This window comes from Rhinoraja longicauda, chromosome 16 (genome assembly GCF_053455715.1).
Source record: "Rhinoraja longicauda isolate Sanriku21f chromosome 16, sRhiLon1.1, whole genome shotgun sequence".
NCBI classification, from domain to species: Eukaryota; Metazoa; Chordata; class Chondrichthyes; order Rajiformes; family Arhynchobatidae; genus Rhinoraja; species Rhinoraja longicauda.
Genome location: NC_135968.1, coordinates 15,801,932 through 15,817,946, shown reverse-complemented (window position 1 = coordinate 15,817,946; position 16,015 = coordinate 15,801,932). Strand labels below are relative to the sequence as shown.

The 16,015-nt window shown below is 48.4% G+C and overlaps 3 protein-coding genes across 3 annotated transcripts in view; 1 reads left to right on the top strand and 2 right to left on the bottom strand.

Annotated features, from left to right (window-relative positions):
* pdcd11 (programmed cell death 11) overlaps positions 1–1,373 on the top strand; it is a 39,571-nt gene extending 38,198 nt beyond the window's left edge. Inside the window, exons 36-37 of the mRNA XM_078413278.1 lie at positions 191–356; positions 851–1,373. Coding sequence (XP_078269404.1) covers positions 191–356; positions 851–1,022 — 338 coding nt within the window. The 3' untranslated portion in view covers positions 1,023–1,373. The remainder of the gene's footprint in view (positions 1–190; positions 357–850) is intronic.
* LOC144601263 (glutathione S-transferase omega-1-like) overlaps positions 1–16,015 on the bottom strand; it is a 131,536-nt gene that overhangs the window by 41,488 nt on the left and 74,033 nt on the right. The gene's annotated exons all lie outside the window — the stretch shown is intronic.
* On the bottom strand, positions 2,473–7,398 carry calhm1b (calcium homeostasis modulator 1b). The gene is made up of 2 exons (XM_078412711.1): positions 6,847–7,398; positions 2,473–2,952 (listed from the first exon to the last, which is right to left on the bottom strand). The coding sequence occupies exons 1-2, from the start codon at positions 7,396–7,398 to the stop codon at positions 2,473–2,475; spliced, it is 1,032 nt and encodes a 343-aa protein (XP_078268837.1).

Sequence of the window (16,015 nt, the reverse complement as noted above, 5' to 3'; positions counted from 1 at the left end):
AGCCGGTAGCTCCACCAGCAGCCCCACTGTGCTGCCGTAAAGCAGCATCACGTTGGGCACGGACGTAGTGGGCAGAAGGCCGTCCTCCTGTGCCGCACTGTTCTGTGTGTGCTGCTTGTTGCTTCTGTTGCCGCATTAGGCCCGGGGGAGATGCTGGTTGACGTTGCTGTTTTTTTGTACGCCGTTCCAGATGTTGACGTGATTGCCAAGTTTGCACAACTGGAGTTCCGGATGGGAGACACGGAGCGGGCCAAGGCCATGTTTGAGAACACGCTGAGCAGCTACCCCAAGCGCACGGACCTGTGGTCCGTCTACATCGACATGGTGGTGAAGTACGGCACCCAGGAGGAGGTCAGGTATGTCCCGTCTGGAAGGGGACGGGGTGAGGTAAAAAGAGTGGAGATTCCCAGAAGAGTTCATTGAATGCAGAGAGTTGTTTTCCCTGGGTAGGGGAATCAATAGCTAGGGGACATAGGTGTAAGGCGAGTGGGTATATGGAACACGCTGCCAGAGGAGGTAGTTGAGGCAGGTACTATAAACAACATTTAAGAGACACTTGGACAAGTACAAGGAAAGGAAAGGATTAGTTATATGGGATAAACACAGGCAAATAGGGCTAGCTAAGATGGGGTGTCTTGGTCAGAGCATTTGACCCATATGCCTCTAAACCTTTCCATTCATGTACTTGTCCGAATGTCTTAAAATGTACCTCCGTCTACTACCCCCTCTGACAGATGGTTGCATATACCCACCACCCTCTGTCTCTGTGCTGTATGACACTAAATCTAACCTTCTCTCTCCCTTTCTCCCAATTATCCCCCCCCCCGGTCTCTTGCCCACACCTCTGTAGACATATCCTGGACAGAGCTGTGCACCTCAAGGCAGCTCCCAAGAAGATCAAGTTTTTCTTCAAGCGCTACCTGGACTACGAGAGGAAGCAGGGCAGCGCGGAGCAGGTGCGGGCCGTCAAGGAGAAGGCTCTGGCGTACGTGGAGTCGCGCAGCTCGCTGGAAGGGAGCTAACCCTCTCTGCCGGACCCGGCCGCCGGCGCCCTCTGTACATTGGACCCCCAGACGGGCCGGCCGATCTCCCGATGAGGTGGAGCCTCCATGCCGAACCTTCCCTGATGCTGCGCCTCATCCGTTTGCCTTCTCCGCTGGGACTAGCCGGCTCCTGACCGGCTTCCCGAGGGATGGTCTCGGCTGGGGGGGAGGAGCTCTGACTCTGCACAGACGGTTCTATGGCTGAGCCCGAAGCTGCAGGAAGAGCGGGACCCCTCTGACATCCTACAGTGGCCACAGTCGCAGCTGTCATTGGGGGGGTTGTTCACTGCGGGGGAGGGATCCTAGGGCAAGGCCAGTGGTGGCAGTGTGGGGTCAATAAAACTGATATATTGGTTTATTATTGTCTGGGGTTTGGTGCTGTCCAGTCAAATCGCACCGTACATGAGCATAGTCAAACCATGCAGAACTATTGTCACAACTGCAGAGGAAGTGCAGTTAGAAATAAAGTCCAGTGTCTGCAATGAGGTAGGTTGGAAGATCAGGGCAGCCCCAAGCTTGCGGGAGACTGTTCAGCAGTCTCAATAGTCCCTTCCTGTCCATGTCTGAAAATGTACCTGCCTCGGGTACCTACATTGGACCCATTGGTACTAGATGCTCCTGAATCTGGTGCAACAAGCTTTGAAAGTTGTGTGTCTTCTGCCCGTCAGGAGAGGGAACGACTGGGGTGTAGTGCGATCTTGCCCTGCGTACTTTACAACAACAGACCCCCACCCCCACACACACACACACACAACCCTTCTCCATTCCCTCCCCACTGGTGACAAGGAGGTGCTGGAAAGGCACAGCTCCCAGGGACAATGGATCTCCCACCTCAGTGCCGACTCGATCCTGTACTGGTCTTGGACTAGTTGTTTCCACCTCCCTGAGACCAACTCCAAGGTCAACTCAGCAGCCCAAAGGCACCCTTGCACTGTCCCATACACGTCCCAGAGCCTGTCCCCTACGCAAAATCTCCAGCCGTTGTTCAGCTGCATCTTCAGCCAAATATAAATGTGATGGACCTCTTGCTCAGAGAGCTGTACAGCACAGAAACAAACCCCTCTACCCACCTTTCCCATGCCAATCAAGTTGACACATTTGCTTACAGTTGACCCATGACCCCCTAAACCACTATGACTTCCTATGCTGTTGCACTTCCCTATAACAACATAATGATATGGTACAATAACATTTGAAGGACACGTGTATGGATAGGAAAAGGTTGGAGGTCTGTGGGCAAAACGTGGGCAAATGGGACTAGCTTTGATTGGGCATCTTGGTTGGCATGGGAGAGTTGGAGCAAATGGTCTGTTTCCATGCTGGGTGGTTCTGACAGGTGAATGAGATTGGACCAGCCCTATGGGTGTAAATGAGGCTTTTAGTCAAGTGCTGGCGAGGGGGTGGGTGTAGATGGCTCAGGGGACTAAGCTCAGACCTTGCTGCAGTAAACCACCTTCTCCCAGCGGACCTGGCTGCAGTTGTTGATCTTGGCAACGGGCAGCTGCCGGTCGGGACCACTGGGCCGGGCGTCCGCGCTGGGGGTGGGCGCCACGTTCAGGGGCGGCTTGTGGATGTGCCAGTCCCGCAATAGTTTGTTCATGACCTCGCCATCGGTGATGCCGAAGAGCTTGGGCTGAGAGTCCAACTCGGCGCGGGGGTCCAACGGGAGGTGGGGGCCGCAGCCTCGACTCAACTCATCCCCCATCTCCTGGAAGAAGCGCTGCACGCAGACCCTGGCAAAACCCCGGGCGTGTTCCCGGCACGTCTCCTCGAAGAGCCTGCGTTCGATGTCAAGGTAGTGAGACCAGTACCTGGTCTTCAGGAAAGCCACCTGGCTGAAGCAAGGCCGCAGGGCACGCACCAGAAAGGCCAAGGTGGTGATCAGCAGCAGGAATATCCAGCCCAGCATCTGCCGAGAGCAGAGACACAAAGTCAGAGGAACAGAATTTGGCCCATCAAGTACTCCATTCACCATCCCCTATGCATGCGCAGATATTGCTGATTGCAATGTTTTGACTGGCCAATTTAGTCTGTTCACTTGCTGTTCACCCTCTTGGCATTACTTGCTGTTGCCTCATAAGCCATGGGAGCAGAATTGGGCCATTCGGCCCAATCGAGTCTCCTCTGCCATTCAATCAGGGCTGATCTATCTTTCCCTCTCAACCCCTTTCTCCTGCCTTCTCCCCATAACCCCTAACACCCGCACTAATCAAGAACCTGTCAACCTCTGACTTCAAAAGACACAGACTGGTTTGGCCACATCTCAAGAGGCAACAGTGTTTCATTGGCATAATTGATTTAACAGAATAATGAAATTCACACTTGTCGCAGCCCAACAAGTTTGTAAACAAGATACTCAATAGATAATATAATAACAATAAAGTTCCATAAATAAATAACCCAATATAGTGTAAAACCAAAACAAAGTCCACAGTGCAATCCAGACCGTGGGTTCCGAGTTTAGTTGGAGTTTGTCGTGTTCAACAGCCTGATGATTGTTGGGAAATATTCCTCGCAGTTCTGGTCGCCCCACTACAGAAAGGACGTGGCGGCTTCGAAAGGGGTGCAGAGGAGGTTTACGAGAATGATTTTAAAAAGACACAAAGTGCTGGAAAGGACAATTCTGGATTTAGTGTCGTGTAATAAACCGGATTTGATAAAGGAACTCAAGGCAAAGGAACCATTAGGAGGTAACGATCACAATATGATAAGTTTTAGTCTGCAATTCGAGAGGGAGAAGGTAAAATGGGATGTGTCGATATTGCAGCTGAACAAAGGACTACAGAGGCACGAGGGAGGAGCTGGCCAAAGTTGACTGGAAAGGGACCCAAGCAGGGATGATGGCGGAATAGCAATGGCAGGAATTTCTGGGAATAATCCGGAAGATGCAGGATCTTTTCATTCCAAAGAGGAAGAAAGGTTCCAGGGGGAGAAAGGCGACCGTGACTGACAAGGGTGAGTCAAGGACAGTATAAAACTGAAAGAGAACACATATAACATAGCAAAGATTAGTGGGAAGCTTTTAAAGAACAACAGAAGGTAACTAAAAAGGCAATACAGGGAGAAAAGATGAAATACGAAGGTAAGCTAGACAATAATATAAAAGAGGACAGCAAGAGTTTCCTCGGTTATATTAAGAGCAAGAAAGGGGCAAAAGTGATGTTGGACTGCTGGAGAATGATGCAGGAGAAGTGATAATGGGGAATAAAGAAATGGCAGAGGATGTGAATTACTTTTTTGCATCAGTCTTCACAGTGGAAGGCACCAGCAATGTGCCTGAAATTCAAGAGAGTCAGGGGGTGAAAGTTAGTGGAGTGGCTATTACTAGGGAGGAGGTGCTTGAGAAGCTGAAAGGGCTGAAGGTGGATAATGCACCTGGATCGCATGGACTACACCTAGGGGTTTGAAAGAGATGGCTTTAGAGATTGTGGAGGGATTGATAGTGATATTTCAAGAATCACTAGAGTCAGGAGTGGTCCCAGATGATTGGAAAATTCCCAATATTACCCCGCTGTACAAAGGAGCAAAGCAGAATAGCGGGAACTATAGGCCAGTTAGTCTGACTTTGGTTATTGATAAGATTTTAGAGTCCATTATAAAGGATGAGGTTACAGAATGGTTAGAAGTTCACGATAAACAACACCAAAGTCAGCATAGCTTTGCGAAGGGGAGGTCATGCTTGACAAAGTTACTGCAATTCTTTGAAGAGGTAAATTGCAGGACAGACAAAGGAGAGTCAGTTGATGGAATTTAGAAGATTGAGGGGGGATCTTATAGAAACTTACAAAATTCTTAAGGCGTTGGACAGGCTAGATGCAGGAAGATTGTTCCCGATGTTGGGGAAGTCCAGAACAAGGGGTCACAGTTTAAGGATAAGGGGGAAGTCTTTTAGGACCGAGATGAGAACGTTTTTTTCACACAGAGAGTGGTGAATCTGTGGAATTCTCTGCCACAGAAGGTAGTTGAGGCCAATTCATTGGCTATATTTAAGAGGGAGTTAGATGTGGCCCTTGTGGCTAAAGGGATCAGGGGGTATGGAGAGAAGGCAGGTACGGGATACTGAGTTGGATGATCAGCCATGATCATATTGAATGGCGGTGCAGGCTCGAAGGGCCGAATGCACCTATTTTCTATGTTTCTATGATGTTATTTACTTAGATTTTCAGAAAGCTACACGTGCCACACGTTTGGCTGCTAAGGAAGATGAGAGCCCATGGTATCAAAGGGTTGATACTGGCATGGATAGCAGGTTGGCTGGATGGCAGAAGACAATGAGTGGCAATTAAGGGGGCTTTTTCGGGTTGGCTGCTAGTGACTAGTGGAGCTCCACTAGGGTCGGTGCGGGCACTGCTACTCTACATGTTTGGACGAGGGGATTGAAGGCTTTGTGGCCAAATTTGCGGATCATACGAAACTAGGTGGAAGGGCATGTGGTGTAGAGAAAGCAGGAACTCTGCAGAAGGACTTTGATAAGTTGGGAGAGTGGGCAGAGAAGTGGCAAATGGGATATATTGTAGCAAAGTGTGGTGTCATACATTGTGGTAGTAGGAATAAAGGTGTAGACTATTTTCTAAATGGGGCGAGAATCTAGAAATTGGAGGTACAAAGGGACTTGGGGGCGCTGGTGCAGGATTCCCAAAAGGTTCATCTGCATGTCGAATCGGTAGTAAAGAAAGCAAACTGAACACTAGCATTTATTTCAAGAGGGTTTGTATACAAAAACAAGGATGTAATGTTGAAGCCTTTTAGACGCCCGGAAGGCTGCATTTTGAATATTGTGAGCAATTTTGGGCACCAATTCTGAGGAAGGATGAGCTGGCTCTGGAGAGGGTCTAGAGGAGGTTTACAAGAATAATCCCAGGATTGAGTAGGTTAACCTCTGATGAGCGTTTGTCGGCCCTGGGCCGGTACTCGCTGGGGTTTAGAAGAATGAGGGGGAACCTAATTGAAACATACAGAATAGTGAAATGCTTGGATAGAGTGGATTGGAGATGACGTTTCCACTAGTGGGAGAGTCTAGGGCTAGAGGTTATAGCCTCAGAATTAAAGGTGGTGAATCTGTGGGATTCGTTGCCACGGACGGCTGTGGAGGCCAAGACAGCGGATATTTTTAAGGCAGAGATAGATAAATTCTTGATCAGTAGGTGTCAGAGGTTATGGGGCGAAGGCAGAAAAATGGGGCTAGGAAGGAGAGATACGTCAACCATGATTGAATGGCGGAGTAGATTTGATGGGCCGAATGGCCTATTTCACTTATGACATTATGATGTAATGAACTTAACGGGACAGGCAGGATCTGTGGAGAAAATTGACATTGACTTCTCTAACTTCAAATAGCCCTTGCCTTCCCTCTCTCTCCATCCACCCCCTCTTTCCAGTTCTCCTACCAGTCTGTGTAGGAAAGAACTGCAGATGCTGGTTTAAATCGAAGGTAGACACAAAATGCTGGAGTAACTCAGCGGGACAGGCAGCATCTATGGAGAGAAGGAATGAGTGACGTTTCGGGTCTGAAGAAGGATCTCGTCCCGAAACGTCACCCATTCCTTCTCTCCAGAGATGCTGCCTGGCCTGCTGAAATACTCCAGCATTTTGTGTCTATCTCTGGAGGAAGGGATGGGTGACGTTTCGGGTCGAGACCCTTCTTCAGAGTGAAGCTCCCTCTACACCATCCCATCACGTAATCCTGGGCTCAGTCACGGGTCGCTACGTTGAGCATTCGCCTGCCTTGATTGTGATTTCCAAATTCCCCCAAACCCCTTCTCGCCCCTTCCCCTGCCGCCCTCTAGCCCACGGGTTCCCTCACCTGCGACAGGCAGCGGAGATAGCGTCGGGCAGCCTCGCGGGAGGCGGCTGCGGTCTGCGGCGAGATCCCGGGGCAGGGGAGGGCGGCGAGGAGGCGGCGGAGGTCGGCGGGCGCGGCGGGCAGCGCCGAGGCGTTCACGCCGAGACTGCGGAGGTCGAGGCGCTCGCTGAAGGCGCACACCAGGCTCTTGCCGTCCAGGAGGCTGAAGCTGATCCAGGCGGCGGGCGCGACCAGAGCCCGCTGCATCAGAGAGCAGAACATGTAGCGGAGCACGCCGCGGTCCCGGGCCCGCTGCCCCTGCGGCCGCCGCCACTCCTCCACCAGCGCCGACACGCTGTTGTTCAGCACGAAGCCGAGCAGCAGCAACAGCAGCGGCGGCAGCGCCAGCACCGTCAGCCCGTAGGGTAGGTTGTGGCCGGGCAGGCAAGGGCAGCTGAACTCGAAGGCCGAGTAAAGCTGGGCGCTCGCCAGCGCTAGCAGCCCGCACGCCCCGTTCAGGAACGACTCCTCGTTGGACTGAAGGAACTGGAACACGAGGCGGAACTTATCCATCCCCTCCCTCCCTCCTTCCCCAAACCCCTCTCCCCCTCACACCTCCCCCGAGCGCTTCTCCCCCTCACACCTCGCCCGAGCCCCCTCCTTCCCCGGAGCCCCCTCCTCCCCCGAGCGCTTCTCCCTCTCACTCCTCCCCCAAGCCCCTCTTCCTTCCCCTCTCCCTCCTCCTCCGAGCCCCTCTCCCCCTCACCCTCCCTCCTCCTTCTTCACTTCTCCCTCCTTTCCGAGTTCCTCTCCTCTCCCACTCCCCTTACACCTTCCCCTTGCCCCCTTCTCCTGCTTTCTGCCCCTCTCTCCGATCGCCTTTCCTTACTGCTCTCCCCTCGCACTCTCCCCTCCCCGTTCTTATCTCCTTCCCCGAGCCCCTCTCCCCTCCCTCTTTCCCCGCTCGGAGCGTGTCCGAATGCTCCCAACCCCTTTCCCCCTCGAATACCCCCTAAGCTGCGCCCTGTCGCGTAATCCTCAACCCCCCCCCGCCTCTCCCTGTCCTGTAACGCCCTCTCTTTCCCTCCCTCTCCCTTTCTCTTCCGCTCTTGGTGACTCGATCTCCCTCTCTCGATCTCCCTCTCTCGATCCCCCCTCTCGACCCCCTCCCCCTCTCTCACGCCATGTGTCCTCTCTATTTCTCCCTCTCTCTCCATTCCCCTTCCCTCTCACCCTTTCTTTCTTGCATTTAAACCACTCCTCCAATTGGCACCGCCAAGGAGTCGGGGATACACCTGGTTTTACATTGTGGGAGCCTCGTAACCAACTTATTTCTGGGTCTGATTCCTAATTCTGCAGCAATTAGTTACAGCCCATTGACCAGTTGTGGCGAGGCGAGGACTCTCAATCTAAAACGAGTCCTTCATTTTAACAACGTCCAACTCAAGTAATCACTCAATTTGAAGCTCGGCTTTTCACAACTCCACCCCACCACCTCTATCCCCACCACCTCTATCCCCACCATGTCCATCCACATCACCAATCCATGGGTGATCAGCCTACTTGTGCAATTGACTGCAGTTCTGAGAAAATGTAAATGACCTGGTAATTAAATTGAAAACGTAATTAGAGAGAAAACAAACAAGTCCATGGACTTCTGTACTGTTCCGTTGCCGAGGAAGGATTAGGCTTGTGTGGGTCGGTTCAGGAACGTGATGGTTGTAGGAAAGTAAGTGCTCCTGAACCTGATGGAGTGTGACTTCAGGCTTCTGTACCTCAACGTAACAGCAGCGCACTTGGAAAGCAGTTATGTAATAACAGCGTTATCGGAAAGCAGTGACAGGCTCGGCCAAAGTCAGCGTGGATTTATAAAGGGGAAATCATGCTCGACTAATCTTCTGGAATTTTTTGAGGATGTAACAAGTAAAATGGACAAGGGAGAGCCAGTGGATATGGTGTATTTGGACAAGGTCCCACGGAGATTAGTGTGCAAAATTAGAGCACATGGCATTGGGGATAGGGTATTAACATGCATAGAGAACTGTTTGGCAGACAGAAAGCAAAGAGTAGGAATTAACGGAACCTTTTTCAGAAAGGCAGGCAGTGACTCGTGGGGTGCCGCAAGGCTCGGTGCTGGGACCCCAGTTATTTACAATATATATTGATAGACAAAGGAATTAAATGTAACATCTCCAAGTTTGCGGATGACACAAAGCCGGGTGGCAGTGTTAGCTGCGATGAGGATGCTGTAAGGCTGCAGGGTGACTTGGTTAGGTTGGGTGAGTGGACAGATGCTTGGCAGATACAGTATAATGTGGATAAATGTGAGGTTATCCACTTTTGTGGAAAGAACAAGAAGGCAGATTATTATTTCAATTGTGTCAGATTAGGAAAAGGGGAGGTGCAGCGAGACCTGGGTAGCCTTGTCCATCAGTCACTGAGAGTAAGCATGCAGGTACAGCAGGCAGTGAAGAAAGCAAATGGCATCTTGGCCTTCATAGCAAGAGGATTTGAGTATAGGAGCAAGGAGGTCCTACTGCAGTTGTTAATGGCCTTGGTGAGACCGCACCTGGAGTATTGCTTGCAGTTTTGGTCTCCTAATTTGAGGGAGGACATTCTTGCTATTGAGGGAGTGCGGCGTAGGTTCACCAAGTTAATTCCCAGGATGGCAGGACTGACATATGATGAAAGAATGGGCCAACTGGGCTTATATTCACTGGAATTTAGAAGGATGAGAGGCGATCTTATAGAAACATAAAATTCTTAAGGGATTGGGCAGGCTAGATGCAGAAAAAAATGTTCCCGATGTTGGGGGGAGTCCAGAGCCAGGAGTCACAGTTTAAGAATAAGGGGTAGGCCATTTAGGACAGAGAGTTGTTCACCCAGAGAGTTGTGAATCTGTGGAATTCTCTGCCACAGAGGCCAATTCACTGGATGGTTTCAAGAGAGACTTAGGTATAGCTCTTGGGTTAACAGAATCAATGGATATGTTAAGAAAGCAGGAAAGGGGTACTGATTTTGAATGACCAGCCATGATCATATTATCTGGCGGCGCAGGCTCGAAGGGCCGAATGGCCTACTCCTGGACCTATTTTCTATGTTTCTATGTTTAACTCCTGCCCGACGGCAGCAGTGAGAAGAGGGCACAGCCCAGATGTTGGGGATCCTTGATGATAGTACTCAGTTATTCATTAGATGAAGGTGAGTGTACCATACGCCTCCTTCTCTATGTAATAACAGGAAACTGGAGATGCTGATTTACACAAAAGATAGACATAAAATTCTGGAGTAACTCAGTAGGTCAAGCAGAATCTCTGGAGCATGTGGATAGGTAACATTTCGGGTCGGGACCCGCTGAGTTAATCCAGCATTTTGTGATTATCTCCTTCATTATCTTGTCTATCTATCTGTGTCGTCACTTTCAGGGAAATATGTACTTATATCCCAAGGTCTTCCTGTTTAACAACACTTCCCAGGGCCCTGCCATTCACTTTACAAATCTTGTCCTGCTTTCACGTCCCAAAATGCACTTGTCTGAGATAAATTCCAGCTAATTCTTTGCCCACTTTCCCAGTTGCTATGGATCCCAGTGTGAGCTTCAACAACCTTCTTCAGAAGGGGAATGCCAGTGGGAAATTAAAAAATGGTGTTAAATGTTTCAGTGTTGGGAGACTGGTTCAGGCGGATGGGTACCGTACACAACATTCCTCCGCGTCCCTCTGGTTTCTTCATTCTGTCCCTTCCACATTCCATCTCTCCATACAGGTCCTCTACCCCCGCTGGTTTGTGTCCGTACCCAGGTGGCGGCTCATCAACTCAGCTCGCTGCAGACGTTAATGTATTTCTGGGTGCCCTTCTAGATGCCACGCTCATAGAACCATGAGCTCCTGAGATCCCTATTCCCTACAGCCATTAGGCTGTTAAACACTACAACCTACAAATAAGCTCCGAATTACATAGACTATTATTGTTATTATTGCACTGTTATTATTTGCTTGTTTATTATGTGTGCGTATGTATGTATGTATGTATATATATATATATATATGTGTGTGTGTGTGTGTGTGTGTGTGTATACATATGTACGTATATATATATATATATATATATATTATATATATATATATATATATATATATATATATATATAAGGTCACACTGGGATCTAAAGCAAGTGGGAAAGTGGGCAAAGGAATAGCTGGAATTTAAGACAAGTGCAACATTATGCATTTTGGGAAATCAAACAAGGACAAGATTTGTAAAATGACTGGCAGGGCCCTGGGAAGTGGCGAGTGGCGTAAAACAGGGAGACCTCGGGACACAATACATATTTCCCTGAAAATATATGTATGTGAAAATATACACACACTGAACTTTTTTATTTTTGTTTATTATATTGTCTAAGGTGTATTATGGTTACATATTCCGTTGTGCTGCTGCATGTAAGAATTTCATTATTCTATCTGGGACATGTGACAATAAAACACTCTTGGCTCTTGCACATTCACTACTACTGAACAAACACAACTTGATGCAACACATCGAACAATAAATAGAACTTTATCAACAAACAAAGAATGTGGAAGGATAAGTTGACACGCAGCTATAATCATAGACCAGTGAAGATCTGTCAACATTGAGGAGGGAAGGGCAGCTATTGTTGGATCGGCAGAGCCTCAAACTATGTCAGCAGCAAAGCTTACATTTGCAAAATAATTAATTACAGGGTTGTTGAGGCACAACGCAAGAGAGTCAACATTTTAAATGTCATATGTACCCACAACGAAGCAATGGAATTCTTACTTGCTGCAACTTTACAATCCTGTAAGCACAATAACAAAGATATATACAGTAGACATATATGCCAGTGAGAAATAAACAATGGTGTTCAATGTTTCAGTGTTGGGAGACTGGTTCAGGCGGATGGGTACCATACACAACATTCTTCCGCATTCCTCTGGTTTCTTCATTCTGTCTCTTCAACATTCCATCTCTCCGTTCAGGTCCTCTACCCCCGCTGGTTTGTGTCCGTACCCAGGTGGTGGCTCTGCGACTCAGGACGCTGCAGACGTTAATGTATTTCTGGGTGCCCTTCTGGATGCCATGCTCATAGAACCATGAGCCCCTGAGATCCCTATTCCCTACAGCCATTAGGCTGTTAAACACTACAACCTACAAATAAGCTCCCAACTACATAGACTATTGTTGTTATTATTGCACTATTGTTTGCTTGTTTATTATGTGTGCGTATGTATATATATATATACACGTGTGTGTGTGTGTGTGTGTGTGTGTGTGTGTGTGTGTGTGTGTGTGTGTGTGTGTGTGTGTGTGTGTGTGTGTGTGTGTGTGTGTGTGTGTGTGTGTGTGTGTGTGTGTGTGTATGTGTATGTGTATGTGTGTGTGTGTGTATGTACATATGTACGTATATATAGGTCACACTGGGATCTAAAGCAACTGGGAAAGTGGGCAAATGAATAGCTGGAATTTAAGACAAGTACAACATTATGCATTTTGGGAAATCAAACAAGGACAAGATTTGTAAAATGACTGGCAGGGCCCCGGTGAGTGGTGTTAAACAGGGAGACCTCGGGACACAATACATATTTTCCTGGAAATATATGTATGTGAAAATATACACACACTGAACTTTTTAATTCTTGTTTATTATACTGTCTATGGTGTATTATGGTTACATATTCCGTTGTGCTGCTGCATGTAAGAATTTCATTATTCTATCTGGGACATGTGACAATAAAACACTCTTGGCTCTTGCACATTCACTACTACTGAACAAACACAACTTGATGCAACACATCGAACAATAAATAGAACTTGTTCAACAAACAAAGAATGTGGAAGGATAAGTTGACACGCAGCTATAATCATAGACCAGTGAGGATCTGTCAACATTGAGGAGGGAAGGGGGCGGCTATTGTTGGATCGCCAGAGCCTCAAATTAAGTCAGCAGCAAAGCTTACATTTACAAAATAATTCATTACAGGGTTATTGAGGCACAACACAAGAGAATCAACATTTTAAATGTCATATGTACCCACAACGAAACAATGGAATTCTTACTTGAAGCAACTTTACAAGCCTGTAAGCACAGTGACACAAAGATATATACAGTATACATATATTATGTGGTACAGCACTGAAATAGACCTTTCCTATCCATATATCTGTCCAAATGGATTTTGAACATTGTAATTGTATCCACCTCAAGAGCATCCTCGGGCATCACATGCCAGATAAGGACAACCCTCTAAGTGAAAAAGTTGCCTCTGAGTTCCCTCAAATCTCTCCCCTCTCAACTTAACCCTATGCCCTCTAGCTTTAGAATCCTCTATCCTGGGAAAAAGACTGCGAGTGTTCACTTTATCCGTGCCCCTCGTGATCCTGTACACCTCAATAAGGTCACCCCTCACCCTCCTATCCTCCAGGGAGAAAAGCCCCAGCCTATCCAACCTCTCCTTGTAACTCAAGCCCATTGAACACCCATTGGAGGTCACATTGGAGCTTAGAGTGAGATGTTGTTCCAGTTGTTGGCTGAATGTTAATTTGTTTAAATTGGATTTATAATGACCTAGATATTTTCTGAGTTACAATTTGCATTCAATTTGAATTACCTTTCAAGGACTCTCCAAAGAATTCTCTTGCAGCAGAACAAAGTCATGGTGATGAAGAAAGACACTGTGCTGGAGTAACTCAGCGGATCGGGCCGCATCTTTGGAGAAAAAGAATGGGTGACAATTTGGGTCGGGACCCTTCCTTTTTGCACAAGGTCATGGTGACGTTGAGAAGAGGTCGGGGCAGGAGTTATCCATCTGCCATCAAGGATGACCTCTGCACATTCCTGTCCCTTCCCTGATAAGAGAAAGTCAAGAATGCTTCATTATCATGTGTACCAGCACCTATTGCCTGCCAGGTTTGTTCTGTCCCACTTCATTTCCACCTCTCTTCCTCCACGCCCCGCGAACAGTCTGTAGAAGGGTCCCAACCCGAAACATCACCCGCCCATGTTCTCCAGAGAGGCTGCCTGATCTGCTGAGTTACTTAAGCACATTGTGTCTTAAACCTGCATCACACTGACCAAACTCCCTGCCATTGATTCCATCTGCACCACGCTGCCTCGAGAAAATCAGCCAATACAATCAAATACATCCCACCCCAGTACAGAAGCTTGACAGCGCGTACCACTAGACTCTGGAACAGCTTCTTCCCCTCTGTTATCAGGCTTCTGAACAGTCCTTCCATGAGCTAGGGTGCTGTCCGATTCACCTCTACCCCTTTGCGGACATTGGACTTTGTCTATAGAACTGATGAGCTACAATGCTGAGAACTATATTCTGTACTCTGTACCTTCCCCTTTGCTCTATCTATTTTACTTAAGTTTCAGTTGATAGTGTTTATGTATCAATATATTTATGTATCTGATCTGTTTGGGTAGCAGGCAAAAACAAAGCTTTTCACTGATGCTAATGTTCATTGATGTGAAAATGAGGTTAATTGAAAAATAAATCAACCTAAAGGTATTTATGTGAGGCTGATTCTCTGAGGCAAATTAGTGAATAGTGCAGGGACTGTGACCATTGCAGTTTGCATATTGTTAATTTAAGGTAGACTTCAGCAACTGTATCCCCAAATGCACATTTGCACATGCCAGGCAAATGAGTTGGGACACCTGGTGCACTATGTGTTCCAAGGCACTGCCTTCAGGCAAGCCCATAACACAGGAAGAGGCCTTTCAGCCCATCTGACCTGTTCCAAATACAAGTATCGCTCAGCTCCAGACCCAGCAGAGTCCCTGTGAGTTAAGCAGCCATACAGATGGAATGGGCTTAGAGAAAGTGATTTTTGTTCCCTGTGTTCCATCACACATTCCCAGGTCAGACACGGATTGAAGCTCCCTCTGCACTATCCTATCATACACGCCCAGGGTCAGATTGCCCAATTTGGTCCCGTCCTCTATTTTTGTCACCATGATCCAGAGGAGGTTGGTGAACTTCTTCTGGGGAGAGAGGAATCACTGGGTGTCTGCTGGGGTTATGACTCTCGCGTTGGAGGAGGGCGGTCAGGCGCTGGTTTGCGTCCGTACCCAGGTGGCGGCTCTCCGTCTCAGGACCGTGCGGACGTTAATGTATTCGGAGTGCCCTCCTAAATGCTACGCGTTGGCAACGTACTTTTTTCCTTCAAGGGCGCTGCCTCCAGGAGGGCTCCCGGCTCCCGGTAGCGGGCATCAGTCGACGGGCTAGGCGGGAGTTGCCTGGCTTTTATCGCGATCTACTTAAAGCCAGGAATCTGGTCACCTTCAGCCAGGGCGCTGCTCCTCAGGGGGAGGGGGGGGGGGGGTGTTGTGGCTGTGAGAGTGACCGGTCCTCACCCTGTCACAGTGGGTGTCGAGGATAGGCGTGTGCGTGGAGCGATTCCGACTGGGCTTCCCCCCGCACCGTCGGAATTGCTCATAGGACCCACGGCCCGGTTCCCTTCCTGAGAGCCGGCCCCACGCAACATGAGCCGCCTTTCCGATGTGCCTGGCCGGAGCAGAAGATCTTCGGGGAGATGTGCTGGGAACAGGCGCAGGCATTCGCATGGCGCAGCATGGAACAGTTCTTCACCAGTGGATAGAGTGGCGCAGCGAGGAAGGGGGTGCGTGTGCAATACTGATGATGATGATGACTGTTTTATTCACAAAATGCTGGAGTAACTCAGCAGGTCAGGCAGCATCTCGGGAGAGAAGGAATGGGTGACGCTTCGGGTCGAGGAAGGGTCTCGACCCGAAGCGTCACCCATTCCTTCTCTCCCGAGATGCTGCCTGACCTGCTGAGTTACTCCAGCATTTTGTGAATAAATCGATTTGTACCAGCATCTGCAGTTATTTTCTTATACACATGATGATGACTGTAATGGCTCCTACAATGGCGTTATTTTAAAATTGATGACTGGTAATTTATAAACTGCCACAAAGGCAGTTTTAATCATGTTACTTTTTTATATGTTTGTTCTGTTTCTGAATAAAAGTATTTGTATTTTTTAAAAAAGGTTCAGACACAGAGTACAAGCTCCTTTGCTAACCAACACTCACCGATCAATAACACCTGCTAATTCCCTTACATTGAGAAAACTTAATTATAAATGCTTTTTATTGTTTGGTTTTGCTCATTCAACGGACGACAGAGTTTGTTAA